Source organism: Populus trichocarpa, chromosome 1, assembly GCF_000002775.5.
Source record: "Populus trichocarpa isolate Nisqually-1 chromosome 1, P.trichocarpa_v4.1, whole genome shotgun sequence".
NCBI classification, from domain to species: Eukaryota; Viridiplantae; Streptophyta; class Magnoliopsida; order Malpighiales; family Salicaceae; genus Populus; species Populus trichocarpa.
Window position 1 is genome coordinate 2073679 of NC_037285.2, and position 18783 is coordinate 2092461.

General features: G+C 36.6%; 2 protein-coding genes across 3 annotated transcripts; one reads left to right on the forward strand and one right to left on the reverse strand.

The window, feature by feature from the left end:
- Nucleotides 1-5004: 5004 nt before the first annotated feature.
- LOC7476845 (uncharacterized) lies at nt 5005-13889 on the forward strand. 2 transcript variants are annotated; one of them, XM_024607689.2, is made up of 18 exons: nt 5005-5162; nt 5254-5411; nt 6044-6283; nt 6547-6693; nt 6852-6930; nt 7251-7434; nt 7534-7599; nt 8135-8374; nt 8755-8961; nt 9062-9365; nt 9857-10016; nt 10163-10271; nt 10616-10751; nt 10869-10924; nt 11010-11309; nt 11408-11530; nt 12496-13176; nt 13519-13889. In XM_024607689.2, exons 2-18 carry the CDS (start codon nt 5282-5284, stop codon nt 13687-13689), a joined length of 3333 nt encoding a protein of 1110 aa, XP_024463457.2. In that variant the 5' UTR covers nt 5005-5162; nt 5254-5281; the 3' UTR covers nt 13690-13889. The 2 variants fall into 2 exon arrangements, with proteins under 2 accessions (XP_024463457.2, XP_002299206.4); XM_002299170.4 differs by having other exon boundaries at nt 5028-5411.
- Nucleotides 13890-13985: 96 nt separating this feature from the next.
- LOC18094337 (receptor-like protein EIX1) lies at nt 13986-16119 on the reverse strand. The gene is made up of 3 exons (XM_052446043.1): nt 15671-16119; nt 14604-14904; nt 13986-14285 (listed from the first exon to the last, which is right to left on the reverse strand). The coding sequence occupies exons 1-3, from the start codon at nt 16117-16119 to the stop codon at nt 13986-13988; spliced, it is 1050 nt and encodes a 349-aa protein (XP_052302003.1).
- Nucleotides 16120-18783: the final 2664 nt, after the last annotated feature.

The following is an 18783-nucleotide window of genomic DNA, read 5'->3' on the forward strand; positions in this document are numbered from 1 at the left end:
TTTTCGGTTCAAATGGTTGTTGACTCATGTATAGTGAGGATGGGAACGAGGGTCATGCAACAAATCACGTATAATGTGCCTAAGACTATCATCAGATGCCCAAGTCATTCTGATTTCGTCCATGAGAGGAGTGGAAATGGAAGTCATGATCATGGTGCTTAATTGTCCGCTAGGAATCCTTGATAAAGCGTCTGCGGCCACATTATCTTTTCCTTTGCGATACTCAATCTCATAATCAAAACCCAGTAATTTAGTAAGCCAGAGGTGTTGAGAAGGATATGTTACCTTTTGATCCAGCAAATGCTTAAGGCTAATGTGATCAGTCCTTATGCGAAAATGTATCCCCCAAAGGTAATGTTTCCATTTAGCCACTGCCTGTAGAATTGCAAACATCTCCCTCTCATAAGCAGAAAGAGCTTGTTGCCTAGGACCAAGAGCCTTGCTGAGGAAAGCTATAGGATGTCCTTCCTGCATTAGCACAGCCCCCACACCTGTGCCTGAAGCGTCAGTTTCAATGACAAACAGCTTGGTCATGTCAGGTAAGGCCAATACCGGAGGATTTGTCATGGCTTGTTTTAATTTGTCGAAAGCAACCGTAGCCTCTTCATTCCACTTGTAAGAATCCTTCTTGAGGAGCTGAGTTAAAGGTTTACAGATGGCCCCATAACCTTTGAGAAACCTTCTATAATAACCTGTGAGTCCTAGAAAACCTCTCAGTTGTTTGATGTTTATAGGAAATAGCCAATTGACAATAGCTTGGATCTTGAATGGATCGGTGGCCACCCCAGACTTGGTGATCACGTGGCCCATATACTCCACTTGAGAGCTGTCAAAAACACACCTACTTCTCTTAGCAAGGAGACTCTGACTTCTGAGTATCTCAAATACGATATGCAGCTGTTCCACATGCTTTTCCAAGGTAGGGCTGTACACCAAGATGTCGTCAAAGAAGACTAGAATAAATTTTCGTAAATGTCTTCTGAAGATGTCGTTCATCAAGCTCTGGAAGGTGGCTGGTGCATTGGTTAAGCCGAATGGCATGACCAAAAACTCATAATGGCCATTATGGGTTCTGAAAGCTGTCTTGCGTATGTTGCCAGCAAGCATCCTTATTTGGTGATAACCAGCCCGTAGATCAACCTTAGAGAATACAGTAGCCCTGCCCAATTCTTCCAACAGTTCTTCGACAATCGGAATAGGGAACTTGTCTTTGATTGTCATTTTATTAAGAGCCCTGTAATCCATACACAACCGCTAAGTATCATCTTTCTTCTTTACCAAAACTACTGGTGAAGCAAAAGGGCTGGTGCTGTGTTGTATAATGCCAAAATCCAGCATTTCTGTTACTATTTTCTCCACTATATCCTTTTGTAAGCCAACGTGATGATAAGGCCGGAGGTTGATTGGTTGTGATCCTTCCTTGAGAGGAATAGCATGGTCATGTGCTCTAAGAGGAGGAAGTCTTGTTAACTCCTTGAAAATGTCCTGGTAAGAATGTAACAATTCATCTATAGTTGCATTACTTCCAAGACTGGGTTGCAGGGTCGTTGTCATTGAGATGATGAAATGGTCATTGTCTTCTATGACTCTGAGGCTGCAGAGATTAACCTCCACGAGTTGATTTGGATTGTTAATCAAGCTATTGAATTGTTCAAAACCAATCGTTTGGAGCTTAACTGGAGTGTCTCCTTGCAGCAATATGTCTTGCCCTTGCCATATAAAAGACATCCATAAATCATTGTAATTGGATAGAATGTTACCCAATGTAGCCAACCATTGTACTCTCAGCACCATGTCACAATTGTTGAGCTCCACCACAAACACATTTGTAAAGAACTTGACTCCTTGCATTTTCCAAAGAAAATTCTTGCACACATGAGTGCAAGTCATCTGACCACCATTGGCTGCTTCCACTGTTAAGGGCCGAATTGGAGTGAGAGTGCAGCTCAGTTTCTTTGCCACCTGAGTGTTGATAAAATTGTGTGTGCTTCCTGAGTCGATCATGATAAAGAGTGGAGACTTGTTAACCTTACCAGTCACTGTTAGAGTCTGAAAACCTGAAGTACCCTCTAAGGCATTGATGGATATTTGAGGTGTGAAGTTGTCAGGGTCCATTTTATTGCCTTCCTGGACCTCTTCTTCTGCAACATCCTCGTCGTCCAAAATACATAAGGAGTACACCCTTTTATTTCTGCATCGATGGCCGGGTATGAATTTCTCATCACACCAGAAACACAATCCATTCGCCCTCCTTTCGTCCAGCTTCTTATTTCTAAGGGTCTTTGTAGGTCTGTCAGGTGTGCTTGAAGACTTCTGATGGTAGGGAATCGATTTTGCAGTGTGGTTGTTGTGGTATAGAGTTGTTTTAGTGTTGTTTGGGGCAATAAAAGGCTTCGATGAGTTGATACCAGTAGTTTGGTAGGTGTTCTTTGAGTAAGAATGATGGGGTTGCCTATGACTGATTGTGTTTTCTTGTAGCCTAGCTAGGTTGTAAGCTTGGTATAAGGTTTTGGGTTCAAACATTTTAACCATGTTCTTAATCTCAACCTCTAACCCTCCAAGGAAAAAGACCAGAGCCTATCTCTCTGTCATCTCTGCCCTATTCCACAAAATATCAAATTCTTGTGTATAAGTTTCTAAATCAACCTTCTGCTTAAGATCTTTTAGTTCCTCTAGAGGGTCTTTTTGGCTGCCAAAACGACAACACAATGCTTCAATATATTCACTCCATTGGACATCAGGACGATGCCTAACAAAATTCTGATGCCAATACAAGGCTCTGTTATCCATGTAATAGGATGTTTGTTTGAGTTTTTCAGAATCATTCATTTTTGTGATTTCAAAGTACTGGTTACACCTGAATAACCATTGATAGACATTGTCTCCATTGAAAGTAGGAAAATCACGTCTAGGCCTGTGTACCTGTTGGGAATGTTGATCTGCTTCTCTGGTCCAGTTGTTCCTGGTGGCTCCATTGGAGCAACCTGGTTACTCATGGTTAGCAATTGGTTCACCTCTTCCCAAGCTCAGCTTTTGCAGAAAAGAGCTTTGCTGGAATTTTAAGCCGCTGATCAAGTCTTTGATCTCCCCAAACTTAACCTCATGGCTCTCCATTTTCTGGCCATACACTTCCAATAACTTGGTTACTTGCTCATATTTGGTTGCATGCTCCTTGTTGGCAGACTCAAGCGACTCCTCCAAGTGCCTGAGATCCTGTGTTCTGGTGTCTGGAGGCATGACTGGTGTCCAAGGTTCGTAAACTCTGATACCAGTTGATACAAGCGTTATTTCAAGGGAACCTACTGGAAAAGAATCCAGTCTATTGGCGAGTCTGTTATGTAAAGAGGATGAGGGGGATAACAATGAGAATAATGTGGGCAATGGCAATGGTCATTCATCATGCATTCATTATGTTTTTCAATGCCTTTCTCTGTTACAATTGTGCCATATATACACACAGCATTCTTTCTAGATTACTGACTATAACTAATTCCTTTTATTCTGGCCTGAAAGCACACACAAGTCGTGTGCTTGAATTCAGTTAATTGGAACAGTACCAATTAATGAAATGGAGCGTTTAACAATGACTGTAACGACTTTAACGACTTTCTAACAATTTAAATCTACCCGCCTTCCCTTGGCTTAAGTTGTGCATTTAACAGTTGCAGAGATTGGCACCATCGGTCAGCTGTGACACCCCAACTTGGTTCGAGTTCCTGGCAATTGTCGAGGTAAAGAGGAGCACATTTTGGTCTATGATTACATGTCTAATTTGACAAGTTCCTCTATAGTAAGACTCAGATCATTCTTAATTGGACTCGAAGGTTTAAAATCATCATAGATCATTAGCGCTCACATATTTGCATGCATAAGAGGCATAAGTTATCATTCACAGAGATATTAAGGCTAGCAATGTGTTGTTAGATGGTGAACTGCATGGAAAACTCGGTGATTTCAGACTTGCAAGATGCAGTAAACATGAGCAGGATTTTCAAACCACTCATGAAGCTGGCACATTAGGCTACATTGCACCTGAGCTTCCTAGAAGAGACAAGCCAACTCCAAGGACGGATATTTATGCATTTGGGGCTTTATGCTCGGACGTTGCCTGTGGAAGAAGGCTGGTGGGGCAAAAAAAACCCTGCGGAAGGGATGATTCTGGTGGATTGGGTTTATTAGAAACATTTCCAGCAAGAAGTCAGTTATACATATACTGTATATTTACTTTGAAAGCAGTAAATTCATTCCAAAATTACTATAATTATAAATTTATTTTATATTTTTATCTTAAAAAAAACATGTAACCCGTTTGCAATTCTTTTATATATTTTATTTAAAATTTTAAATCTTTATTTATTTATATTTTATTTTGGCAACAAATTTATTTCTCTTCTTGTTATAAAATTCTCATTTGTGGCAGGGCCTGAATTGAATATGCAATTCTGACGTGGCAATCACATCCATGCCACCGACCACACAACACTTTTTGATAGGAAAAGGCCAAAAAGACAGAAGAGCTAACTACATACAAGTACTCTAATTACCATAAAAGTTTTAATTACATCCTTAATCTAGCAGAAGTTTCGAACGCATCATTGATTTATCATTACAAGGACAATAGTCACTATCATAGCCCGACTTGGTGGTTGACACAGAGCTAGAATCAGGTTAAAGGTTGGACAAATTAATCAAAATTAATCTATTTAATATATATATAAATATATATATATATATATATATATTATTTTGATTTTTTTTAATTCTTAAAAAGTTCATTAAGTTTCTAGTCAAGCAGCTTGATTCTTGACATAATCAACTCTTCTATTTACTGTAAAACCAGCTCGTCTAGTTATTTCCTTTTCCTTTTCTTTTTCTATAAGATAATTTCTTTTTCCTTTTCTATATATATAAAAGTAGTTGCTAGTTATTTTAGTAAATGAAAAGCTGACATTACATCAATAAGGATATATCAATGGTGGAACTGAAATATTTGGTAGATTGAGGCCTAATCAAAACTTATACGATAATTAGAGAGTCCAATGTAGTTTGCCAAAACAAATCTGACGCTTGTCAAAATTTTATCTACTCTTCACTGCCCACACATCATCTACAACGTTTTTGTCATTTTGAGTTTCTGTTTCCTAGTTCAGTTCAGTTCGTTGGTATTTCTTCTTCGCTTCCTTTGTCTCTCTTTCTCTAACACATAACACTGTGTTTTAATGTTTGATCCTTGTTGACTTCTTTGTAGTGTAGACTGTAGTGTTCTTTATAAGGTCTAAGAATGACATCTTTGGTAGCACAAGTGGTGTCTCCGGTGGAAACTGGACATAAAGTTTGGCAAGATCAGTCTTTTATTAAGTGGAGAAAGAGAGATCCTCATGTCACTTTGCACTTCCATGAATCTGTTGAAGGTAAAGGGAGAAAAAAAGCAAACTTTTAGACACCCTTTATCTTGGAAATTTTGGTAGTATCCGTAGACAGTGCTCTTTTTGTTGCCTTTAATGTTATAATTGATTGATAAGTTGAATATTTTTTTGATGAGATTGATTCTATGATTTAATCGAGTGGGGTTTAATTTGAACTGGGTTTTGATATTTTGGCTTGGTTTTCAATTTGATTTCCCAAAATTTTGGTAAGACTGATTCTGGTTCTTGCATAGACAATACTTGGTCTTCTCAGGAGTTTTTTCCATTTTTTTACTTCCTGGTTTTGATTGATTTCAAGTTTAATGAAATGATTCTCAAGGTAAATTGTAATGTTGATTTTGAGTTTTTTTCTATCTTGTTTCTGTCTTGTTTATATATGATTGTATTCTATTCTTTGTGTTTTTAATTTATTTTTCAAGTTTCGGATTTTGTTTAGCATTTATTTTGTTGCTTGAATGGATCATAAACTGATAATTTTGGAATTCTTGTTTCCTCTTTCATGTATTTTGTTTGAGTTTCATTGATTGTAGAATGGCTTTTATCTGATTTTGCTCAAGTGCTTTTATCTGGTTTAATTCTCTCAGTTTTATGGAAATCTGGCATCATCTTGTTTGTAGGATCTCTTAGATACTGGTATCAACGCAACAAAGTGGATCATTTGGTATCTAATTCTGCTGTTTGGAATGATGATGCCGTTCAAGGAGCTCTTGATTGTGCAGCCTTCTGGGTTAAGGATTTGCCTTTCGTTCAATCTTTGTCTGGCTTATGGAAATTTTTCTTGGCTCCAGACCCTACAAGTGTTCCTAATAAATTTTATGGCACTGCATTTGAGGACTCAGAGTGGGAAACTTTACCTGGTAATATCCATTGAAGTTGAATATTCTCTGTTGATTTTCTTGTTCTTTGTAGTTTTGAACTTTATAATTGGTCAACAGAATAGAACCAGTCCCATCCCGCTGAAGTAGGGTTCTAGTAGGTTGCAATACATCATAATAACAACTGCAACAAAAAATAATTTTCTTTATCTATCAATTTATTATTCTGGATTATCTGAAATGTTAACACTTGAACATGCCCTTCCATGGTGATATCTCATAACTTTTCTTCCTCATTGGAACAGTCCCTTCAAATTGGGAGATGCATGGATATGATCGGCCTATTTATACCAATGTAATATATCCATTTCCAGTTGATCCTCCTCATGTCCCTGATGATAATCCTACTGGCTGCTACAGAACATACTTTGATATTCCTGAAGAATGGCAAGGTATGATCTATTTGTTATGTATTAGCAGTCTTACCTGATTATTGTGTCTCAAAATTCTACCCGTTTCTGCTGCCTTTCAATGTATATGAATAGAACATTAGATTCCTGGAATCTCATATAATTTATCTGTCTGCATTATGTTAATTGGTGTATGACAGGTCGAAGGATTTTACTGCATTTTGAAGCTGTTGATTCAGCATTCTGTGCTTGGATAAACGGGGTTCCTGTGGGATATAGGTATCTAATGCACACTTCTTTGTTATTTTTTTTTTCATTTTGGAACTTGCATGTCTTTAGGTGACCATAACTCTTCTTGTATTTATCACTTTTGGCACTTAATGAAATCTTCTTAGTGTTAACTGTTTCAGTAACATTTTATGTAGTTGAATAAATATTGACCTTACAAGTGATTTATGTGGACAATTTATTCAATTAAATTATGTTATGTCACCTATGCCATGAATTGCAGAGATTAGAAAGGAATGGGGGAAATCCCACAATTTGATTGTTCTTTCATAAAATCCAGTAACAAACGTTTTATTATTCTATCACCTCAGTCAGGATAGTAGGCTACCTGCTGAGTTTGAAATTACAGATTACTGTCATCCATGTGGTTCTGGCAAGAAGAATGTTCTAGCTGTTCAAGTCTTTAGATGGAGTGATGGGTCTTACCTTGAAGATCAAGACCATTGGTGGTTGTCGGGTGTTCACAGAGATGTGCTGCTTCTTTCCAAGCCTCAGGTTTTTTTTCCCTTCCCTTCAATGTTGTTAAAGCTTGCTGTTGTTTTGTCTAGAGTGAACATAATTAGGGACAGCGTATGGAAAATATTTGATATGCAGGTATTCATTGCAGACTACTTTTTCAAATCAAACCTGGCTGAGAATTTTACTTGTGCAGATATACAGGTTAGTGCTTATTGATGAAATGTTAACTTGCACCTCTTCTTGCTGTAAAGAATGTAGGAAAACATACTTATTTCCATTTACTTTGATGATATTGCATACTGTTGAGTTATGCTTACGTTATCTGAGTGAATTTGGGGTTAATACTCAAGGGTGTGCCCCTTGGATCATGTTGCATGCTTATTTACTCTATTTGACTCATATTATCTGGAGAGTTCTGGTAATAATAATATACATTAAGTGATCCTGTTTTTGGTTGGCTGGGGGAGAAGAGGGTTGGAATATTATAATGTTATAGTTTTCTGGCCACCTTCTGTGGCTGACCATAAATTCATGATATGTCCGGTTTTTCCTCTGGAACTGTTTGTTAGCCTTTCTACTTTGTGTTAGGTAGCTGATACCCTATTGGTAAATGGGAAAGGAGTACCCTAGCTTTGTCCCATTTTATTACAGTACCATTGTTTTTGTAAGTTTAACTGGGAACAAAGTTGTTTGTGGGAGGAAAATTTGAGTTTGTTTCTGTGAGCTTACCGTTCAGGTGGAAGTGAAAATAGAAAGCTCTCTAGCAATTCCTAAAGAAAAAATTCTTGCAAACTTCACCATAGAAGCTGCATTATATGACACTGGAAGCTGGTACGACAGTGAAGAATCTGCTAATCTGCTTTCATCCAACGTGGCTAATTTAAAGCTCACTCATTCCCCTATGGGACTTCTAGGATTTTTGGGTAATGTTCTTGAAGGGAAACTCGAAATGCCCAAGCTTTGGTCTGCAGAGCAGGTGAGGAACCTCAATTCACTTGGATTTTCTGGCAACTTGATATGTTTCACAATTTAGTTCTACCATATTCTTGTTGGTTGTACAGTGCAAATGATATTTTATTCTTTAGTTCTCCTTTAGGTGGTTGTTTGAAGCATAAGAAGATAGATTGCTTGAGCAGAATATTAATAAGAAGTTTGAAAGAATAAAAATTGTGCTTTTCTTATTTGGCTTTCAATATAATTTATGGACACTTCACCTTTTCTCAACAATCTTTTTAGATTTATGACTTCTCACATTTTTCAAGAGATTCTGGCATGGCTTCCTCACCTCTCTTTTCTTTGTATGACGGTCATCGTCTGATGTTGTGGATTTTGGTGTTTGCTTGTGTTAATAAACAGCCAAACCTGTACATTCTTGTTCTCTCCCTCAAAGATGCAACTGGACAAGTAGTTGACTGTGAATCATGCCTAGTGGGCATAAGACAAGTATCAAAGGCTCCCAAACAGCTACTTGTTAATGGGCATCCAGTTATATTAAGAGGTGTGAACAGGCATGAACATCATCCACGTGTAGGGAAGACAAATATAGAGTCTTGTATGATTAAGGTCACTTCTTCTCCTTCCTTACTAGTTAGTTACCTCTGCTTTATTGGTTGGCGATTTATCTGGTTTATAATGGAGATGTTGTCTATTCTTCTGCTTACAGGATCTGGTTCTAATGAAGCAAAACAATATGAATGCTGTGAGGAACAGTCATTATCCCCAGCACCATCGTTGGTACGAGTTGTGCGATCTTTTTGGCATGTACATGATAGATGAAGCCAACATTGAGACACATGGTTTTTATCTTTGTGAACATCTGAAGCATCCTACTCAGGAGCAAAGTTGGGCTGCTGCAATGATGGATCGAGTGATAAGCATGGTCGAGAGGGACAAAAATCATGCATGCATAATTTCTTGGTCCTTAGGAAACGAGGCCTCATATGGACCAAATCATTCTGCTGCAGCTGGTATCATATAAAACTTCTTTTTTTATGTATATCTTTGAGTTGTGCTAGCTATGTCCAGAAATCTAAGCAATTGCAATATTTATCATGTAGGGTCATCTAGTGTCAGATTATACTCGTGTCTCTGTTCGTGTGTGTGAGACTTGAGCATCTGTGCACTATTCAAGAAATCTTGGCACCTAATAACATTTAGAGACACTAATTGTTGTTTTCTGTTTACATTACATTTTAAATGCTGTAACTTAAGCTTCTCATTTATTCACATGGAAAGACATTGAAACCATGGAAATGGTTTACTAAAAACAGTATGGTGGTCTTCAGCAATTAAAAATTTACATGGATAAGAGATCATTTAGGTTAATTTGTTTTTATATTTCTCACAAGTTGTCTAGTGTTGTTAGAAGACTTGAAGCTTTATATAAATAATGACTTGTACTTTTCAATTCCTTTTTTCTCATTAGTTTTCTACTTCACTTACTGTTCTCTTTTATTAGGTTGGATCCGTGAAAAGGACACCTCACGGCTGGTGCACTATGAAGGAGGTGGATCCAGAACAACATCCACTGATATTGTGTGCCCGATGTATATGCGTGTTTGGGACATAGTGAAGATTGCAAAAGATCCTGCTGAATCACGTCCTTTGATATTGTGCGAGTATGTTACCTCTGTTCTTTTACATGAGTTACATTGACCCCTCAACTGTTCTTAGATTACTTAATTATACTGTGTAGTAGTTCTGTTAATCATGGTAGTGACTTCATTTTGTCTATTTTTGTGTCCTTGTGATATTGAATTGTCAGGTATTCACATGCAATGGGGAATAGTAATGGGAATATACATGAGTATTGGGAGGCAATCAATAGCACATTCGGTCTACAAGGAGGCTTTATCTGGGACTGGGTTGACCAGGTTTAAAATCCTTTTTAGTCCTTAAGAAATATGTCACAAGATTGAGATCATGTGAGAAATTGATTTTCTTCCATCTTAAGAACAATCTTTTTTTCTCTTAATATTGGCCCACTGTACCATGCGCAGCATAATTTTAAAAATAGGATGAAGACTACAGTATCTATTATGGAATATGCACTTGTTTAAGAATATGATTGTTCGCGTTTTCAATAATGTGCTGTCCGTTTAAAAGCCTCAGTTTGTGATAAAGACCATAAATATTTGCCACAAAATATTTATTTTTGAGAAAAATATTTTCAAATCTTTTTTATTTATCAAATCTAGTGTTTGCATTTTTCCTGTAGGGGTTATTGAAGGACAGTGGAGACGGTACCAAACACTGGGCTTATGGAGGTGACTTTGGGGATACACCTAATGATCTGAACTTTTGTTTGAATGGCCTTACATGGCCGGATCGTACTCCTCATCCTGCATTGCATGGTAAATTTATTTTTCTCATAATTAGTACGCATCTTTGTACTTTATTTCATCTTCTAAGATGATACCTAGACCTAAACGTTTGTTCAAATCATGAATCATGTTAGTTATTGTTTGCAGAAGTTAAGTATGTTTATCAGCCAATCAAGGTTTCCCTAGAGGAAAGCAGAATAAAGGTACTTTCATGTTTCACTCAGGTTCTGCATATCTTATCCTTTGCAAAATCTCAATTTCGTATCTAACTGAAATTTGAATTTGCAGATAACCAGCACCCATTTCTTTCAAACAACACAAGGTTTAGAGTTTAGCTGGGCCACCCAGGGTGATGGATATGAAATTGGATCTGGAATTCTCTCTCTTCCACCGATAGAACCTCAGAGCAGTTATGAGTTAGAATGGGAGTCAGGTCCTTGGTATCCTCTTTTGGCTTCGTCTTTTGCAGAAGAAATATTTTTAACAATAACTACTACACTTCTGCATTCCACACGCTGGGTTGAAGCTGGTCATGTTGTTTCATCGTCACAAGTCCAGTTGCCTACCACAAGAAAGATCTTACCTCATGTAAATGCTCTTCCTTTATACTTAATTGGATAATATCATTTATGCTCAAAGATTTTTACAGCTATGCTTTCTGGTTTGCAAATGGCACTGGCTTCCAGGTTATCAAAACTACTGATGCTAAAGTCTTAATTGAAACTCGTGGAGATATAGTTAGAGTCAGCCTGCCAAGCTTTTGGGAGATAACATGGAACATTCAAACAGGAAGTGTTGAGAGCTGGAAGGTATAGCATTGCTTTTGTGAATTGTTCCACTGTTTCATATTTAGTACATTGAAGCTAGATACATAAATAAATGAATTCCTGATTCTCTTCTTTTTCGATGTTTTCCCGTACAAGTGGAGCCTAGATATATCTAACTACTTCTGGTACGTGATTACTTTAATGAAACCACTTTCACACATGAAAAACTCATTTGGCAAGAAACATCTTCTTACACAAGTGCATTAAAACAACAGAATATGAAATTGTAATCCAAATAATAATAAACTAATTTTGAAATTCATCTTGGAGTACATGTTGTCAGTTGACCTCTCTATTATTGAAACACAAGGTTGTAGCGTAATTCCTTTTAATGCATGGAAGAACTATTCTCTGATATGGAGCAAATGAAAATGATGCAGAATCTTGTTTAGTAGTTTATATGAACTGTAATGCTCTTTGCGAAGAATGTACTTTTGGCATCTGCGTGTTCTATCATTTCTGGTTGTTTCATTAATAATTGGAAGGGCAGTTTTCAGCGGACCTTAGGTCTCCAATTTAAGCCGAAATGACCTCTCTTTTATTGAACAAGCTGTGATGTAATTTCTTTGTAATGCATGGAACATCTATTCTCTGATATGTCTCTGAATCATGTGCTGGTAGTTCATAGGAGCTGCAAGTTCTTATTTTCTTATGACCTCATAAGAAGTTTTTAGCTAAATCATGTCACTCCCTCCCTCCCTCCTATTGCTTCATAGATATGAACAAAGCTCAGAATGCTATCTAAAGATTTCCATTTGAATTTCAAGTTTTCAGGTTACCTAGAAGACCTCATATAAATGGAATGAAGCACATTATCATTACCTAATAACAACTAGATATTCTTAACATTTTTCTGGAACAGAAGTTATATTTCATCCTGGACCTTGCACAGATAGGCATTTTTAGCTGTTTAACAAAACTGAGTTCCAAAAGCGTGGTGATTGTAGGTTGGAGGAGTTCCTGTTATGAATAAAGGCATATTCCCATGCTTCTGGAGAGCACCAACAGATAATGACAAAGGTGGAGAAAAAAAAAGTTATTACTCCAGGTGGAAAGAAGCTCGTATTCATAGCATTGTATATCACACAAAAAGTTGTTCTGTGAAGAGCACAGCCAATGATATTGTGAAAATAGAGGTTGTTTATGTCGGTGCCCCAAGTTGTGAGGAGGGCTCATCTTCACATTCAAATGCTTTATTCACAGTTAATATGATCTACACAATTTATAGTTCTGGGGACTTGATTATTGAATGCAATGTAATTCCAAGTTCTGAGCTTCCACCTCTGCCTCGAGTGGGAGTTGAATTGCACTTGGAGAAATCAGTGGATCAGATTAAATGGTATGGAAGAGGGCCATTTGAATGTTATCCAGATAGAAAAGCAGCAGCCCATGTTGGGGTCTATGAGCAGAATGCCAGTGACATGCATGTTCCTTATATTGTTCCTGGAGAATGTTCCGGTAGAGCAGATGTTAGGTGGGTGACGTTTCAGAACAAGGATGGAGTAGGAATCTTTGCTTCAACTTATGGCAGCTCCCCACCTATGCAAATGAGTGCTAGTTACTATTCCACAGCAGAACTTGACCAAGCGACACACAATGAAGAACTTGCTCAAGGAAATGACATTGAGGTAAATTTCACTAGCGTGATTTCAGTTGTTGAATCTATATTTTAATAAACTAGCGAGTATACATGTATTGGACTGGTCCATTCCAAAAATCGATCTATATTTAATTCTCTAACCTTCACATGCATGCATGGCCATGCGCTTAAAATTGTCATTGGATTTGTAAGTTAACGTTTCCTCAACAAACAAAGATGCTCTTGGAGAATAAGTTTGTTCTAGCTGACGTTGTTGGTTCATCTGCTTATTTTTGCCGCCACTTGTTTACCATTCTAGTTTTCTTTCTTATGCCACTATTTGGTCATATGTCTTGGATTATGTATTTAACTTAATGTGTTTGAATTTCAGGTGCATCTTGACCACAAACATATGGGAGTAGGTGGAGATGATAGTTGGTCACCATGCGTCCATGACAACTATCTTGTTCCAGCTGTGCCGTACTCCTATTCTATCAGGTTGTGTCCTATTACTGCAGCTACATCTGGCCTTGAGATATACAAATCCCAGCTTCCGAACTAATCAAGTGGAACTTATTGGATTGAATCACTAAAGACTTGAATGGAGATTGATTATGTAGGTCTCCATCGATAAGAATAAGATAGAATCCAGAAGATCATGATTTGTTTGATTAGGCTGGCTTCTAATGCAACGCTAGTTGAGTGGTCCGCTGCACATTAGTGTTTTTTCCTAAAGTTTATTTTCCCTGTTATATTGGCCTACCGATCCTTGTTCTAAACGTTTTGCTTTCACTCCGCCATCCAAGTGCAAGTGGGTTTATATAGGGACTGAAATGAAGCAACCATCAGTTAAATTGGCTAAAACTTGCCTCCTTGTTTGTTGTTCCTCCCATGCAATGGGTGGACTGCATACATGGAATGCAGATGTCTTCTCAACACCGAAGGACCCAGTACAAACCAAAATACCACCACAAATCCAACTGGCAAGCTCACATTGAACCAGTTAACGTCAGAACTATCATCCCCTTTTATCTCTTCCATTATGATCATTATTTGTACCATCTGCACTGCGATTCTTGGAAGTCCACAAAGACCTTTGTTGCCAGTGAAGCTGGATGAAATGAAGCTTTGCAACTGAGTGCTTGAGGAATTCTTCCGCTCAAGTTATTGTAGGATAAGTACAAGTGACTAAAAAATGTCAACTTGCCAGGCTTAGAGGGATTTCACCATAGAGGATTCTGAAAGAGGTCGAGATTATAGCGATCCCATATCACCTTCATCCTCAGGAATTTTTCCTTCCAAACAATTATGTGACAAATTTAGTGCCTGCAATTCCTCAAGGCTTGTTACTTCGTTTGGAATCTTTCCAGATAAATCATCGAGGGAAAGATCTATACTTTCGAAATTGAGAATACTGCTATATTCAGCTACTCTTCCTTTCATCACAAGAAGCGCACTTTCAGAAGACTATTTTACCAAATCAATGAGGCCTTTAGAACCATTCATCTTGTCTATGGAACTAAAATGGTCGATGCAGCTCGGTATAGTTCCATTCAAGTTGTTATAAGCAAGATCCAAAACTTGTAAAGAAGCTAGATCACAAAATTCTACAGGTATTTGGCCATCAAACTGATTTGCATGAAGATTTAGAATCTTCATCCTTGAAAGTTTCCCCATCCATGTTGGAAGGTTCCCTGTGAAATTGTTTACAGTAAAATCCAGTGTGACTAATTGGGTACAATTTTTCAGTGACAGAGGAACCTTGCCAGAGAGGTGGCTGTTTTGAAGATGCAATGACTGAAGAGAGCTTAAAGTTCCAATGGAGTTGGGAATATTGCCACTAAATTAGCTGTAACTTAATTTTCATGGCTTCCAAATCTCGCCAGTTCTTTTAACAATCCAGAATCTCTCCAGACAAGAAGTGGTTTCCAAGAGCATTCAATTTCTTCGGCCCATCAATTTTGTAAGTTAAAGAATCATCACAACCTCAAAACTTAAACTATTCAACTTGTATTTAATAACATGTTAAAGAACCAATATTATAACGCAAGAAATTGGAAATGTACCCTCAAAATGAATTAATGAAAAGATCTAATCCAATAACGCCGGACGATATATGATGCAGCGGACCCTTCAAATTATTGGAACTCCTACAAGTTTGTTAGATGAGATCAAGGCTAGTCAGGTTACCGATGGCACTTGAATTTTTACCTTGAAAATAGTTGCCCCCAAGTTCGAGGAACTCAAGATGGCTGAAAGAATATAACCAGTTGGGTATTGAAGAGATAACCTAGTGAGAAAAAATATGCGTAGTTCTGCTAAAGAAGGGAAAATGTTTATAACCTCAAGCCAATCAAAGGCTTTGCTAAGGGCCAAATTACTCAAATCAAGAAATTCTGGCGAAGAAAGACCAGATAGCCAACGTAAATTGTCAGCATAGGTTTCAGGATCATTACCTTGGAGATTAAGATGTTGCAGATTAGAGATTCCCAAGTTCATGAGGGATCATTCCTCCTATTCTAGCATGAGAGAGACTAAGGTACCTTGGATTCCTCATGGAGCCAAGAAACTTGGGGATGTGAATTCCTCCAAAATCTTTGTTGCTTAGGTCCAAGTACCTCAAATATTTCAAGTTGAGCAAAGAAGAGCTAATCTCGCCGCCGAGCTTTGATCCACGATTATCTTCCAAGTCAACAGAAGCAGTGGAGGCTAATTTTACATCATAAGAAATGTGGGTTCCAAGATAGAGCTCAAGAACATGGCCAGTTAAGTTGTTGCAAACAACTCCAGACCATCTACAGCAATCCTCATCACTAACCCAGGATGCAAGCCGGTTTGAAGGGTCGGTGAGATCGTTCTTGAACTTCAAAAGGGCACCTTCATCACTCAGCCTGCATCCTGCACTGGAGCACCCATAGCAGAATCCAACACTAATGGTAGCTACTAACAAGAGCAACCAGAACATAGGAATTATGACAGCAGAAGTAGTCATTGATCTTTTCATGACCTTTCGAAGTGAACACTAAAGAGTAAATCATGCCAGAGGAGAACTATCCACTATAATATATACACTGGTTCATGCAAATGACATTCTCTCATTGTAATTAAAGGTGAAATAAACAAGACTAGACGGTGAAGTATTTGACATGGAGCCAACTGACCACCTAATGACGGGATATTCAAGGGTGAATCCATAACTGGTTTAGTAATTACACAAGGTCCATGTTCATAAATTCTTCATCTTAATTTCTTATTCGGTATTCGGTGAAGTACGTACCAGTTCAATGGATAGAGCAGATTCTAACCGGATTTTTGTAGGCAGGATGTTCTGTAGACAGCAAAATTTTATAAAATAAGTTATGAACAGCAGGGCGGAAAATTGAAAGAGATTAACAGTCATTTATCCATGCCAACCCATTGTATGGCAGGAAAGGAAGTAAACCAGCACTCTACAATATATATATATATATACACACACTCCTTGACGCGATACACGGATGGACGACTACGCTCAAGAGCTAAATTACAGGGGAGAGCCTGTTAACTTAAAGTTCTCAGTCGATCGCACACTGATGTATAGGTTGAGAAATGCAAGTGATAAGATTCGAACAAAAAATATCCTCTTCTTCTAGTTGATTGCTAGCCTTTCTTTTCCTCCCTGTGATAGTTGTGTTTACAAATGTTTATTTGAAATCTGCGTGCTGTAGTAGCATTCAGCTTTAATCCTGAACCTGCAAAGGCTACTCAACATTGGCTAGACCTTGGTATTTGGAACAGTTTACACTTGGATGACATAAGGCTTGCATTATCTCTGGTAAGCATGCATATGATGATCTTCTCTGGGTAAATTCTTTACCCTGTTTTCTGTTCATGTTCCAGACAGCTAGAAGGGAACTGTGATATGAGGTGTCTGGCTAGTACTCTTTTTTTTCCTTTCTCGTGCATGCTTTCACTGAAAATTGGTGTTTTTTTGGTGTTGGGAAAAGAAGAACTAGAAGTTCATGTTCAAATATGATATTTCTCCATCCAAAAAATTAAAAAACTGATTTTTAAAATTTATATTGAATTTTAAAAACATATTTTAGAGGTTCTCCTCGGTTTTTCTTTGCAATTTTTCTGTCATTTTTTAAATGAAGAAAAAAACATGGAAAATACAATTTTTTTTCTTTTCTATATAAGCGCTTTTTAGCAATGTAAGAAATTAATATTATTTTTTTATATGTTCTCATTTTTAGTTAATGTCATAAATTTAAATTTTATTATAAATTTAATATAAAGATTTTTTTTTAAGTCATGATAATTTTTAATTTGAATGAAATAAAATTTATATTCTACAATTAGATTTTTACAAATACAAAATATTAAGATGATGGTTTTGATTTTTTATAAAAATAGTTGTAATCTTAATGCATTTCTTATTTTTTGGTGGAAAATATGTCTTCATTTTTAACAAATAAAAATGTTTTTAGTTTTTATTTAAAAAACAAAAAATTAGAAAAAAATTTATTTTGTGTTACTTAACACACTTTTAAATTTTGATGCACACTCCTATTTCATATTATATTTTAAAAAAAATAGAGAAGGTCAGTGTTTCACTCTTGAGACAAATACATTTCATCGTCGATTGGAACAATGAAATAATGATTTTTCCTTTCCCAACAAAAGTTATTGGATTACCTATCAGAGGTAATATGATCTTTTCATAAAATTCATTAATCATGTATTCATTTTCATATTGGTTAGGGACATATCTGTCTTTTTAACTTTTATAATACAGTAAAACGACTAAGTTATCCTTAAAAGTAATATTTCTTTAACTGGTGTCCAGGGGTGTTTTGTATTTATTTTTTTTAAAGTACAATAAAATGACTCTTAAAAGTAAAATTTCTTTAACTGATGTCTATAGGCATTTTTGTATTTTCAGCCTAGTCTTTTTGTTACAATCAAATTGACTAGGAGATAATTTGATAATTTAATAAATATAAAATATTATTTAAAAAAACAAAAATGATTGGCGCGTTCATTACATGTGTCATAACGTGCGTTGTTTTCATGCTATTCAAGTGACACATAAGGGGTTGTTCGGCGGCTGAACGATGGTTTTCGAAGTGACATTTGAATAGTCTTAGCAACACCTTCATCCCTAGACAATACTTGTGGCTTTGACGACGACAACCCCCTTTCTTTTAACTATCATCCTTGATTTTCGCTCCAAACTCTTTAAATTTTCAAAGCGGCTCTTCAATTTATTTTTCCTTCAGATTTGGTCAATATTCTTTTGATTACTATTTGTTTTATTTGAAATAATTTATAAATTTGAAATTTTTTTCAATTTCATCCTTCTTTAATTTTTTCATCTATCAGATTTGATCCTTATTCTTTTGATTACTATTTGTTTTATTTGAAATAATTTTTAAAAATGATTTTTTTTTATTTCATCCTCCATTTTTTTTCTTTCAGATTTTATTATTATATTTTTTATTGATATTTTTCTTTTACCTAGATAAATTTTTTAAATTGTTATTTTTTTATTTCATGGTTCAACATTAAAATGACAGTGAATTGAGCTTCTTGATTGAATTCGGATCTAAAATTTCACGAGTTACAAGTTTGGAAGATTGATTCAGGTTTAAGAGATTTGTCTGGGTTTGTTTGG